Genomic DNA, 13950 nt, shown 5'->3' with positions numbered 1-13950 from the left:
ATTTTATTAGATGGATTAATATGTAAGAAAATGTGCTAATCATTCTTATTTAATTAATGAATAAGAAATAACTATTATATTTGCTTCACACGTTATATTCATAACATTATGTCGGTGGGTAATTTTATACAAATATGGGTGCATTTTCGATACACTTTAGTCTTCTCTTGGGACTCAGATGGCGCACAGATGGTATAGCAAGTCGAGCCTTATTTGAGGAAGTATTCGCAGTATATTTTGCGAATTCATCCAATCCTTTTATTTGTACGATTTTAACTATTAATATCTAATTAAATACGACACGACATGGCGCAGCATAGTCACGTTGTTAAGTGCTTTCTTTATTATATACCGAAGTGTTCTTAGTATAAGATAAGTACTCACTATCTAATGTCAGATACCACATAAAATTCCCCGTCCTGTCTTTTTTTTCTTTGGAAAATGGTGGCAAACACACATACACATGAACTCTTACCCATATATATATTTTATCATATATATTATATACCGTTTTCATTTCACTGTCCATAAAAAATTTGTGGAGATATTGTACGCTCGCAATCGTTCACTCGTTTTGGAGGATCCAAAAACTTCGCAGTTGTCAAGAGTAAAATGGTTCTAATGGCCCTTGTTTTAGGGTCGCAACTTACTACTTTATTTTTATTTTACAAACGTTCAGTGATGGACGCTGTCTGTAAAAGTGGAAACGAATTTCAACTTTAACACAAGATTAATAAGTTATATTTTTCTATGACGTTACAGAGGTTTGTTACTCGATTTTTTTGTTTAGTATTTCGCATTAGATAAGTATTACCTCAGAGCAGATCCCAAATAATTAATTATTGTATTACGGTTGAAGACCACCAGGGGAGGCTGTATCTGTGGGATTTTTATATTATAGGCGCTTGTCGACAATCATGAATGGTGGAGGCAATCATAAGCTCTATAGCTCTAAGCCTGCTTGTCTAGAAAATACATATCTCTAGCTGAGAAGATACCTACTCCAGTTGTACGTGGTAGAAAATGCAGATGCCGGGAAAGCATTTTGATACTACAAACTAAGAAGTAGTTACTCGTACCTAAAACGCCTTTTATTGAAATTATTTATAAGTATAGTATTTATTTATATTTATTTACATGGAAGCAGTGATAGCCCAGTGAGTAGACTTCAATTTCATTTTAGATGACTCGCCCGAGCCCGAGTTTGAATCCCAGCACTCACCGCTAACTTTGACGAGTTATGTGCGTTTTAGGGAATTAAAATTTAACTTTCTTCAACAGTGATGGAAAACATGTGACATGGCCCCACATGGTGAAAAACTGCTAATCGGTTGATAATCATATCAACCAATTAGCAATCAGATATTAAATAAAACTTTAGATATAAATGAATTCCCACGAAAATTCGAAAATTTAAGAAACCTATAATGACCACACTTATCAAATGTCACCTTAGCGCGTTTGCTATAGCTGTAAAGTAGTTTAACAGTATGCGCGGTTGTCAGATCGTGCGCTGCAAATATCGCTTATCAGTTGCATAATTCGGAATCTATGGTAAAAGTAATATAATTCAGTGCGTGTGAAGGTCACCCAATAAAATAAAATCCAAATTGAACCAGCGTTTAAGGATTCTAAACGGCTAGTTCACTTTGGATCAAATTTTGTGTGTATATTCATTACATATATGGGTTCCTGGACAGTTCGAAAACGTAACTAGACCCGACAGTAGCTCTGTGGCAGGACGACGACGATAAAAAACTTTTCGAACCGATAGTTGTAGATAAAAAACGTTTGAGACTGGCAACATTTTTTATTACTTCCTCACTTTCTTAAGATTGAACCGCGCCAGTGTTATTGAAGTAAGTACCTAAATAGTCTAGTTATTAATACAAATTGCTCTACGCGACACGGTCAAGCGTGTTTATAATGGTAGGTAGGTATTTTGTCACTGATAAATGGCACTAAATAACTTTCTTTGTTCCTTTAGTCATGCTAACGGTCTGGTCGCATTGATTCCGGCTGACCTTAGCTCTCGAGATATTTATGACTTGTTCGTTATGTTAGCAAAACGGGCACCAATATTATTAACGTTTATGATAGATGTAATTTTACTGTCTGTAGTTCTGGATATTAAATTCCAATTGAAATTGTAATATTCTTTATTTATATAGGCCCTATGAAGATTCATGCGTATTCGTTTAAATAATATGCTATATTTATGTACACATATCACTTGCTTTAACGTTGAAGGAAAACATCGTGAGGAAATCTGCATGCCTGAGAGACCTCCATAATGTTCTCGAAGGCTTGTGAAGTCTACCAGTCCGTACCTACTTTGCCAGCGTGGTGGGCTATGTCCTAAACGTGTCTGAGCGCCCTGCAGTGGCTGGGTTATAGACTAAAATGGTGATGATGAATATGCTCTTAATTTGACCTTTGCAGTTGTTTGAGCCTAACATAGTAACAAACAAAGGCATTTTCGCATTTATAATATATACACACCGAATCCTGTGGTTCACAATTCGCCATTGTACGGTAACAAAAGGCCCAAATCACTGAGGCGTTCCACAAAGTTGGCGATATTAAAACCAACTTGAGCTCCAGAGCTCGCGCGCATACCAAATGTTCATGGAAATCGCGTTGTCAATGGTTAAAGTTTACTCGTATAGAGTAGAGCGATGGAGGCGATAAACCCGCCATATACGGGCCACACACGCTCGCCTGCATCACGAACTTAAGCTGGAAGCAGACCATTGCGGCGGGACTCCCTCAAAAGTATTTGGCTGTAGTGTCATTAAATCCTAAAATTTTTACCCAATAATGTTTACATTCAAACCCTTTCATCTCATACCCATATTGAAGGAGCTGTGAAAAACATTTTAGCTAATTCGCAATTTAATGGATTTTTATGTCCTTAAGACTATCTGCGCAGCCTCTCGTGACTTACAACCGTCCGGCAAACATAGATCAAGCGTTTTTATTCACATTTGACTTATTTAATGTAAGAGTAGGATATGTGATATCTTCTTTCATCAGCGTCAACAATATGAAAATACAATGCCCTTAGATTTATTAATATAAATGGTTCTAGTTAAAAGATGTACAAAATTTTCATCACCATTATGAATGAATGAATGAATGAATGGATACACTTTTATTGTACGTTAAAAACAGCTCAAGAAGGAGAGGTAGGTGGTGCATTTAACTGTTCTGTGTTGCAAATAAACATGAATAAACCTATATATACAAATATAATATGTACACATAACAAACTTACAATAAAATAGATAGATAGTGATAATAATTAATATATACCTATATAATTAATATCAATAATAAATAAATATATACAATATTGTCAAACCACAAATAAAACAGAAGGGAATAGGCAAGTTAAAGATCCGCAGATGCAGACAAAAAATGATCTTTGACAAGTTTTTTAAAAATGGTAATAGACTGTGCCTCTCGGATTATGGTCATATTGTACGGATGCTATGGTGATACGCTCGACCGTTATAATAGGAAGATCTTCCTCCGAGCGGGTGATCGTGCACGGGGACCGAGTTCCGATCATTCAATTTTGGAAGTTGTATATATAGGCATTCTTCGTGAACACTTCGCGATGCAGGATTTTTATAGCGCCATCTAGTTCTGTAATGTGGAGACCGCTACAATATCAACCCATTACCGGCCCACTAAACTACCCACAATGAGAAGGGGTTACGGCCGTAGTCTACCACGCTGGGCCTAGTTCGGATTGTTGGACTCCACACACCTCTGAGAACATTACAACTCTCAGGCATGCAGGTTTACCCATCATGTTTTCCGTCAACGTTGAAGGAAGTGATATTTTAATTTAATTTATATACTAATTTATATTCTACGACAACGCACATCGCCATCTAGCCCCAAAGTAAGCGTAGCTATGGGTACTGAGATGACTGATGAATATTTATAAGAGATATATAAAATACTTACAATATACATATAAACACCCAGCCACTGAAAAACATTCATGCTCATCACACAAACATTTTCCTGTTGTGGGAATCGAACCTACGGCCTTGGTCTCAGAAAGCAGGGTCGCTGCAAACTGCGCCAATCGAACGTCCAAATGCTTAAAACGCACATAACTTACAAAAGTTAGGTACGTGCTGGGATTCAAACTCGGTCCTCGAAAGTGAAGTCGAAGTCCGACCCCCGCTATCACCGCAGCCAAAATTCAAATTTACAAAATCCTCAATAGTCAGTAAGTACCCTGCCGATTTAAGAAAGACACGGGGATACTTAATTTGCATATCCAAACTAATTTGCTTTCATGAACCGTAAAGTTTATAGTAATCAATAAATTTTACGGTCGTCGTAGTTCAGTAATGAGAACGTAAATACTTAACGTTTTAGTGTAGCGCTGTGTAGTAATAAGCTTTCTCTGTCTCTTTAAAATCTGATATAATCCCAATAAAAAATGTCGTCAGACAAACTGACTGTTTGTTTACCTTTGTTGTTATTTACCTTGGTTGAGACGATAACGTCTTAACCGGTCGACATCAACTTCTGAACTGGACTAGCTTGCCCTCTACGTGATTCTCAAAATCTGATAATCCTACTACAAGACGCTCAAAATATCAGACTGGCCAAAATAATAGAAGTTATTATCATTAAACATAGTTTTGCTTTCGTCCGGTCTGACGGGTGCGGTGGGCAGTGTAACAGGCACCTGAGTATCTTGTTGATGTACATAGGGCGACAATTTAGAGGACGCGTTACTTGCGTGCAATTTGTCTTTGGTCCGGTCTGAAGTGTGCGGTTGCCAGTGTAACAGGCACCTGAGTATCATGTTGATGTACATAGGGCGAAAATTTAAAGGACGCGTTACTTGCGTGCAATGGGCTGCTCTCTTTATAGGCGATGGTTTTTGATGGCATCTGATTGGTGCTTCAATTACATATTACTATAAAAAATACGGAATATAATGTACGTAATATTCGGATTTCTAATAATTACAAAAATACTTTAAATAGTGTTTACGTAACTAATTAACGTTAATATGAACTTCGTTGCATTTGTTTAGATATAAAAAGGTAACAAACAAACAGACACAATTCCGCATTTCTAATATAAATATGGATTAACCTCATTCGTTTTTACGCAGAAGCGTAAGGTTCTCGATAAGACAGTAGTAATAGCTGTAACCGGATTTAGTAACAAGCACTTGAGTGATTACAAATAACATCTTTTAATAGTTCTCGATTTCGTTCGCCACTTGACATAATTATTGTTATACGAGACACAGATGTGTTATGTCAATAAATGGTGAGTCATGGAACTGAACTATTAACTGAGCAACAGCATTAAATCTCCTCTACCCTTAAACGATACTTAACAAGATCTATATAAAAAGTTAACACGAAAATTTTTAGACAGAAAATTTTACTTTAAAATATTTCGTGCTTGAATAAATGAAACTATCTAAATAAATAAGCTAAGCAGCTTTTTCTCTTGTTTGTATGAACGCGTGTATCTTTAGAACTATCTGTATACTTTCTGTATTGTATTCCCTTACTTAGACGCCTCGTACGACATCCGCGTGAGGAGAAGAGTTGGTGACAATTGTATTCTGATCTGCCGTCACCGCAAGCTCTATATACGTCAATATATTTATAAATATATACATAAATACTATATAGATAATAAACTTATACACAACATATATACCTACATACTAATAATTATGAATTAGTAGGTATATCAAATGCAAAAAAGATTTTAATTCTGACGGATAGTTCTATAGATCAACGCATTTATACAAGCAAGAGGACTATACGGCACTGGCACGTGGTCTCCTTTAAATTTAAAGACAGATTTGTTTTTCTAGATTTGGCATAAAATAAATATTTTAAATCCTCGTATTTATTGTTTAATGAGATCCTATAAGTAAATGATCCTACTCATTTATTTTATTGTTCAGCAATATTTGGCGTCAGAAAATGTCAGTCAGCCTCCGCCATTAATCGTTGATCTTTTGCACTGTATGGCCACTGCGCTTACCAGTCCATTTCCAAGCCGTGACTCTCTGGAGAGTGCGTCTTATATTCTATTCATGCCACAAATAAGCTATATTTTCACAGATTATTTAGAACAGCTTCTGTTCTCATTATTTCTGATTTATAGGTTCGCGATAATGTCACTTACGCCAAAAGTAGCTTTCCAGTAAAGCTCTCAACTGTCTCCACCATAATAAGGTTTCGTTTGCTTCTGAGCTACTGAAGCTATGTCGCTGTATTTATAGGCATTAGTCTAAAGTCTCACAGTGAGTATGATCGCCAGTCTAAGTTACACCAACTGATTATTGATGACTTGATCATCTACCTCAGTCTGTTGATGTCCTACATCTGAGTTTTTTTTAATTCCGCAAGAAACATTCGTTAAGCTGAGCTAAGAAACAAAATTCGGCAACAATTCAACTTCAAAATATTACTGGGCGAAAAAGTAAACTTATAAGAAATAAATTAAAAAAAGTTTGATTCAATAATTTAGATTTTTTATTTTATACTTTTGATACGATGGAGATGAGTGATCTCCATCGTATGCATGCTATGTATATATGATGTAGTTGAAACGCCGAATAACGTATAAATAAATAAATATATTACGACAATACCATACCCGCCATCAGTGGCGTGCATAGAGGGTATGCACAGGGTATGCAGACGATACAAAATGAAGAAAGTCTCCAGTACGAGTTATAAAAAACTTATGGATAGGCATTTTAAGAGTTATAAAAAGCCTACCCTGTGCATACCCTCTATGCACGCCACTGCCCGCCATGTAGCTCCAAAGTAAGTGTTGCTTGTGTTATGGGTACTAAGATGACGGATGAATATTTTTTTCAGGGAAAAAAAAAATCAGCCTTCAAATAAACATAAGTATAGTCCGAATCAAACCCTCGAACTTCGAGCGTTTCGATGCGAGAATTCAATATTCGGTATCATCCAATCAGTGGGAGGGTACAGTTGACTACCTGCTCAAAGCTTCACTCGCAACTCACTTCCGCGACGAGTTTAAGTTTGAAATTCGAATCGAACAACTAAAAAATTTCATTATTTAAAATCCCACAAGAATACTACCCCGATGCATTTCTGCCATAAAAAGTGTCATATATGTGACTCAAATTAACTTTTTATCAAATTTTGTTTAGAACGGTGCAATGTTTGAGCCGAAAATAGGTAACATACATACAAATAGACAAAACAATTTCACATTTATAACATTACAAAAGATGGCGCCTAGAATACCACCATTGAAGCTCTGTCCATTAACACAATCAAGTCAATATTGACAAAAATGCATTTTTCATCTCGAAGTAGGTAGTAAGGTATGGCGTGAGTGTACTCCAAATATTTTCGTATCAACATTCCCGTCTTTCATTAAAAGGATTACCGAATTAGCTCTTTTGATTTGTACAAACCGAAATCGGCTTCCTGTTACGGCGTTAGAGCGGGTTGTTCAAACATGTCCTTCAACGTTCGAGATGTTTAGTCTCGAGTGAAGTGGCTCAAGCTTATTTGGCCGCTCATATTCTAAATTAAAAGTGTATACTCAATGTTAGTATGGATTTTGTCAGTGGTTATATAATCAATTGGAATGTCTAATTGGCCATGTGTAATAAATAAATGTACCTACTTCAACAGGTAACCATTTTGTTTAAGGAACACAGAAATATCAAAAGAGGATACTAACACTTAGGCGGATGGTCGTGCTGCGTCCCCAAAAATATTCTTTATTGTATCAACTCTGCAACAGTTACAATAAATGTTTTAAAATGCAACCATATAGAAATGAATTTAAGTTTTTAATCATAATCACTCAAATAAAACTTGGGATAAAAACTGTCTATGCTACTTTTTACGATAACCTTTTTCAAACAGACATAAAAAGTAGACTGATTTACCTTTATAATACGCTGAAATGAAGATAAATCATTTATTCGCCTGAATATCACAGGCCAAAATATAGAATAGATTTTAATACCAATTGAGTGCTGTCATTCTAAAATTTGACCTTGACTGCTATAAAATCTTAGAATGCAAATGCTAAAATGGTAACGGGCTAACCTGTAAGGGTTGTGGCAGTTATATTAAACCAAGAACCCTAATCGGAGTTAAGGGCTAGAGAGTGTGTAACGATTTCAATGATATAAACAACACGGTACTCGAAAACAGAAGTAAAATATTTATGACGGTCCCATATTTATTGTGTTCTAAACAATAAAATAAAAATAAAAAACACTACACGCAGTGTGCGATACAGTCATAAATTCACGAAGTATTCCGAATAAAAATACTATCGTCGCGTCACATTGCGTCACATCATACGGTTTTCTGACGTTTTACGATGACATAAGGTGACACCGTTTGACATGAATTGCTCTGGGAGTCTTCCTAACACATAAACCATTTGTATAATATGATGGTGACACGCCAAGTAAAGTGCCACGCGATGTAACGTTGAACCCGTTTATTATAGATATATCTCACGAAGACAATATGGGTAAGATTGCAGCAGTGTACGTTCGCATCGAGGATACATAATCCCAAAAATATAACGTGCTGTATGTCCGAACATAATCCACACTTTAACTTCCAATCTTAACTTTTTAAAGGCTGCACTGATTTTGACGAGACATTTGAATGCAGGTAGACATTTTATACGAATAAAAGTACGCCAGCAAGAATAAAAGTCCAATTAATTTTCAAAGTTTAAAGAATCGAGGAATCCGTAGGAAACCATCATGCCTGAGAGTTTTTCATATTGTCTACTAAGGAGTGTGAAGTCCACCAATCTGTGAGATCAAATTACATTATTACACACAATTACAAATTATGATGTAAATAACTACAAATATGTTATACGCAGTAAGTAGGCATTTAGACCGATAATAATAGCAATCCTTTTACTTTAACATACTTACATGAATCGCATACAAATACTATGTACGTGTGTAGTGGTATATATGTATATGTATTGGAAGGGCGAGTAGCAAATGTATATGTGTATATAACTACCAATCATGTAATTTTGTATTTAGCTTATAAGAGTAATAAGATAAATACTAGGAAGAAGTTCAAGGATTCTATGTTAATCTGAGCTTTCTTATCAGGTCTATAAATAATTAGCGAACATGTGTCGAAGCTGTAGATAAAAAGTAAAATGTCAGTTAAGTAGGTACTAAAGTGGAATTATTATTTTACTTTATTTCTTAACACTCTTCCCTGTCCAATCTTTTCACGATCTGAAAAATGTCGTTCTTATTTGGTTGTGGTTCAGTTACCTCAGCAAGATTAACCTTTTTGTAGCACTTCTTTTGCACTTTTCGACGCCGGCCACTTACCCTTTTCACGGAATTAAAGGTGACATTCCGTTTCTGTAAACTCGCTTTTACGGTGCGGGTCTCGCGCGTAATAGTGGATAAAACAATTGAACGTGCGATATTGTTGTTTGTCACATAATTCCTAGATATGTTTTGGAGGTAATCTATTTTGTATATGTGGAAGGGCTCAGGCTAGAGTTCCATCGAGGAATTCTATGGCCGTGGCTTATCACCAGACAAGTTTTGTTTTGTTACCTTTGCACCGATCTTAAATTTGACACATAGGCAGCTGATATCCTGGACCGATTCCATGGATATCAGCTGCTTCAAACTTTTTATCCCGGAAAAGAAACGCCGTTCTCTAACCTCTGCCACCTATCTGTAAACCATATAACAGCAAAACCAATGTTCGCAAAATTACACTTCCAAGGTGCTTACAACTAGAAGATTCGCATCGCTGCGGTTTAAAGTTAGAGGTCCCGGATTCGAATCCCGGCAGGGCAAATTGGGAATTTAAAATTTCTGTAGTTTCTCTGGCCTGGGCGGGTGGCTTCGATCATGGCTAGTTAACCACCCTACCGACAAGGAAGGAAGGAAGTAGGTTTAATATAACTGCCATTCTATCAGCCCGCTACCATCTTAGACGCATATTCACTTAACATCAGGTAAGATTGTAATCAATAGCTACAAGTTAGCTAGTGGAATAAAAAAAAAAAACAATTTATATAAGCTCTGAACTCGGTGCTCTACAACTTCTTCCGTACATTCGATGCAATCGTTAGCTCTCGTAACTAATGCAGTAGTTAGCGACTTGATGAAATGAGGATGTTCAACCACGATCTAGAACGGGTCAAATCCGTTTTTAACGACCCAAGCAGGAAGTTCTAATTCTATAATTGTTTGGAAAACATCGTTTAGTCAATAAGAAACGTATGGGTGTGGTGGTCTTTACCATTTGTAACTACGACTCTCTTGGCGCAACGGTGAGCGCTGTGAATTTAAGTAGGTCCCGGATTCTTTGAAATAATCAACATAACATTCGATTTTCGGCGGAGAAGCTCACTTTTTTGCTTTCGTATGTTTGTATTGAATGGCAGTCATTAGGACTGCCGACAGATGAGAAAAGTCAAAACAATGGAATTACTTTGTTTCTACAATAAATACTTTGTTTTAATAACATATAAGTGATAATATAAAGAACTCACTATTGTACTGCAGTGATTTTACAATCAATTAATTTAAACAATAATTGTTATCAAAAACGACGCAGCATAGTTTACCGAAACAAACTTTTGAAATGATCAACATAACATCACCTATACAGATATTCGGTAAAGAGAAATATATCTTGTGATTTACTATATTATTTTCATCAAAAAAGTCAAACATGCTTATCATATAGTCCATTATATTATACAATGTATATATAACCGCACCTGGCAAGGTCCAACAAGCAAAAGGAAAAGAGGTAGACCGAAAGAAAGATGGGTTGACGAAATAATAAGAAAAGCCGGTGAATATTGGTTAACTAAAGCAAAGGACAGACAGTCGTGGGGAAAAATGGAGGAGGCCTTCACCCGTATAGGGGTCCATAGTGAAAATTGATTTTATTATTTATTACTAAGAATTTAATATATACATATATAGATATCATTTTTATGCATGCACATATTATAATGTATTAATAATTGATAAAAATGTATTATGGAAATAAAGAGGCTGTAATAATAATAATAATAATAATAATATAATCGACTGTGGTGTTCACAGGCCACAACTACGCGTCGCATGTCGGGGTCATCGGTGACACGAATTCAAAACTTTTCCTGTACCAAAAATCACTCAACTCAGCTTGAAATGTATTCAGTTCCACTACAAGCTAGCCCTTGATTGCAAACTCACCGGTGATGATGCAGTCTAAGATGGTAGCGGGCTGACCTGTTAGCAGAAGATGCTGTTTATAAAGAAGGAAGATGCAATAAAATAGAAAAATCCTTCGAGTTATAATTTTTTTTAGGGTAGGCAGAGCTTTTGTGCATATATGTAGTGCACGTCACTGCCTGTTAGGGAGTATGGTCGGAGTCATACCCCTAATCTGTTTCTACGCGACATCGCACCGGAACGCTAAATCGCTTAGCGACACGTCTTTGTCTGTAGGGTGGTAATCAGCCACGAACAAAGCCTCCCAGACCAGACCAGAGAAAATTAAGAAATAATAAATTCCCGAAGTGCCCCTGCCGGGAATCGAACCCGGGACCTCCTAATTAAATTCACACCGCTCACCGTTGCGCCAGGGAGGTCGTGTGAACCGTTTGTTTCACTGGAATAAAAAGTAGCATATGTAATTCTCAGTCCTTTAATATGCTGAAAATCTAGTCAATTGGATGCTTAGTTAGGGCGTGAAGGAAGGACAAACAAACACTCTCGCATTAATAATATTAGTAAGGATTATAGAGAATAGATATAGGTACATACTTTAAACCTTATTATGCTGTAAGTTCTAAGAAGTCGAGTGTTTGTAGTAGCTATCGATATCGTTGAGAATTAGCCACTCGAGTTAACAGTTGAAGTGACCAAGTCATTTCACAAACTGCGCATTATTTTAAGACTTAAATGTTGTTATTGAACGTAGTGATTGATATCGAAAACAATTTATAATAATTCCATTGTTCCAGACAGTACAGTATCTTGTTTTAATGGGTAATTTTTTGACAGATGTTATTAATGATGATATTTATGTAGGCAAAACGAAACTGGTATTATAGAGGTCAAAATATTAAATTTGAATTAAATTTATTTAACAAAACGTTAGGCACAGGGATTTCCTTCTAAACAACTACGTACCTTTGTGTATTAGAAATTTTTGGCCAGCTGTTCTAAGTAACATCATCTGTACTGGTACTAGAAAAACAGATATGTTTAATAGGATCAACGAACTATGACTAAGAGTACTCTGTATTTTATACCATACCATAGCGATTTATCATTTTCTTTTTTTGTATTTGCAGCCGTCCTATAACTCCAGCTAAGTTTTACGAGCGTTAATATATCCTTCCGAATTCAGAATTTCATTCCATACCGGTTTCCTCCACAACTCCAAAAGACTAGCAAAATTATTCCGTTTAGGAAAGCAAATTATATTACGTTGTTTCTACATAAGTTGGACAAGTCACGATACTGTAAGGTTGAACGAGCGACCCACACGCAAATTTTACGCTAAGTAACCGTAATAGCTGTCGACCCCCCAAAGATAATCCTCAATGTCAGTAACTAACTGTTCGAGTGTTCAAGGTAGAGTAACTTATGTAACCGAAGGAATTCAAGTCAATGGAACAATGGCCTGTATAACTTTTAAAAGTAGAACTTTTGTGACGGAGCTCTTCCGAAGAAGTATTCTTATTGATGCCACAAAGCAGCATTCTTGACGGCCGATTGGCGCAGTGGGCAGCGATCGTGCATTCTAAATCCCAAGCCGGGGGTTTGATTCCCACAACTGGCAAATGTTTGATTGTTCTCAGTGTCTTTGTATGTATATTATTCATAAATACTATCGCATAGTTTACCAACTAACATCAGGTGTACCATCTGCTCGCTCTATCAACTATTACTATTAAGAATTTAAAAAAAAATTCTATAGTTAAATATCTCCACAGGTTTGCCTGTTAACTTAGGTACGTGGGGTTTACGGGCATCGCTATAGTATGGAGTTCAAAATTCACTGCTTTTGACCGTTCATATGAAATGTCTTTTTTTTTAAATTTACCTAGCGCCCTTGAATCCTATTTCCATATCGAGACTAAAACTTATCGTGTTATTTACTTGATCACCATAAAGCTACAGATTGTCCGACGCAAGCCAAGATTACCAGAAGCCAGAACTGATTGTATCAAATGGTAAACCTGAGCATTCCTTTACCAGGTTGCTACTAAGGGACAGAACTAAAAAATGACAATAGATAAAGCGGGTCGACCGCCTGCGCCACGTCGGACCTCGACATACAGAAGTTACGACGAGCTCGGTATCATAGATAGAGGAAAACCTCTAAGGTATCGCCATGGAGGCGTCGAAGACTTGTCCGGAATAGAGCATTTACGTAGTAGAACGTACGTCTCACACGACATGGATAACATAACTGTGATAAGCTCTGAGGAATTACCCAAACCGAAAAGAAAGACCATCGAAGGTTTGGCAAGTGGTTTCAGGAGGACGTTCTCTGTTCGCAGTAGAAGAGAACCTGAGGGTATACCTATGGATACGTTTAGTGTCACTTGTGAGGAAAATTTTGCAACTGTCAGAGGTGCTCCGTTTGGGAGACGTAGATCCTTATCCAGGGACAGAGGGTCTTCGTTCCTTGGGAGGAGTTCTTCTGAAGGAGACGTGAGAATACCTCTTCCTCGTGCTCCGCCTGCCAATCCGACTCCTAGATTGCACCGTTGTCTCCGAGCCCTCGGAGGGAGTTGGAAGAACCTTCTATTATGTGAGTCTCCGTGACATGTAGCTTCAGCTTGTATCACTCATTAACTCGAAGCATTGTGCTCACGTTCAGTGCTCTAGGCTTTAATTAACTGGCCAATTAACCG

General features: G+C 36.8%; 1 protein-coding gene across 6 annotated transcripts in view; it reads left to right on the top strand.

The window, feature by feature from the left end:
* Nucleotides 1–13950, top strand: part of LOC120629079 (caskin-1) — a 378256-nt gene that overhangs the window by 215947 nt on the left and 148359 nt on the right. For 3 of the 6 annotated variants that reach the window (XM_039897812.1, XM_039897814.1, XM_039897813.1), the window contains exon 2: nucleotides 13289–13847. The exons of the other annotated variants lie outside the window; for them this stretch is intronic. In XM_039897812.1, the coding sequence (XP_039753746.1) occupies nucleotides 13316–13847 (532 nt within the window). In that variant the 5' untranslated portion in view covers nucleotides 13289–13315. The remainder of the gene's footprint in view (nucleotides 1–13288; nucleotides 13848–13950) is intronic. 6 annotated transcript variants of the gene reach the window in all.

This window comes from Pararge aegeria, chromosome 14, assembly GCF_905163445.1.
Source record: "Pararge aegeria chromosome 14, ilParAegt1.1, whole genome shotgun sequence".
NCBI lineage: Eukaryota > Metazoa > Arthropoda > Insecta > Lepidoptera > Nymphalidae > Pararge > Pararge aegeria.
Note: the sequence above shows the minus strand (reverse complement) of the source record. Positions and strands in the feature narration are given on the sequence as shown.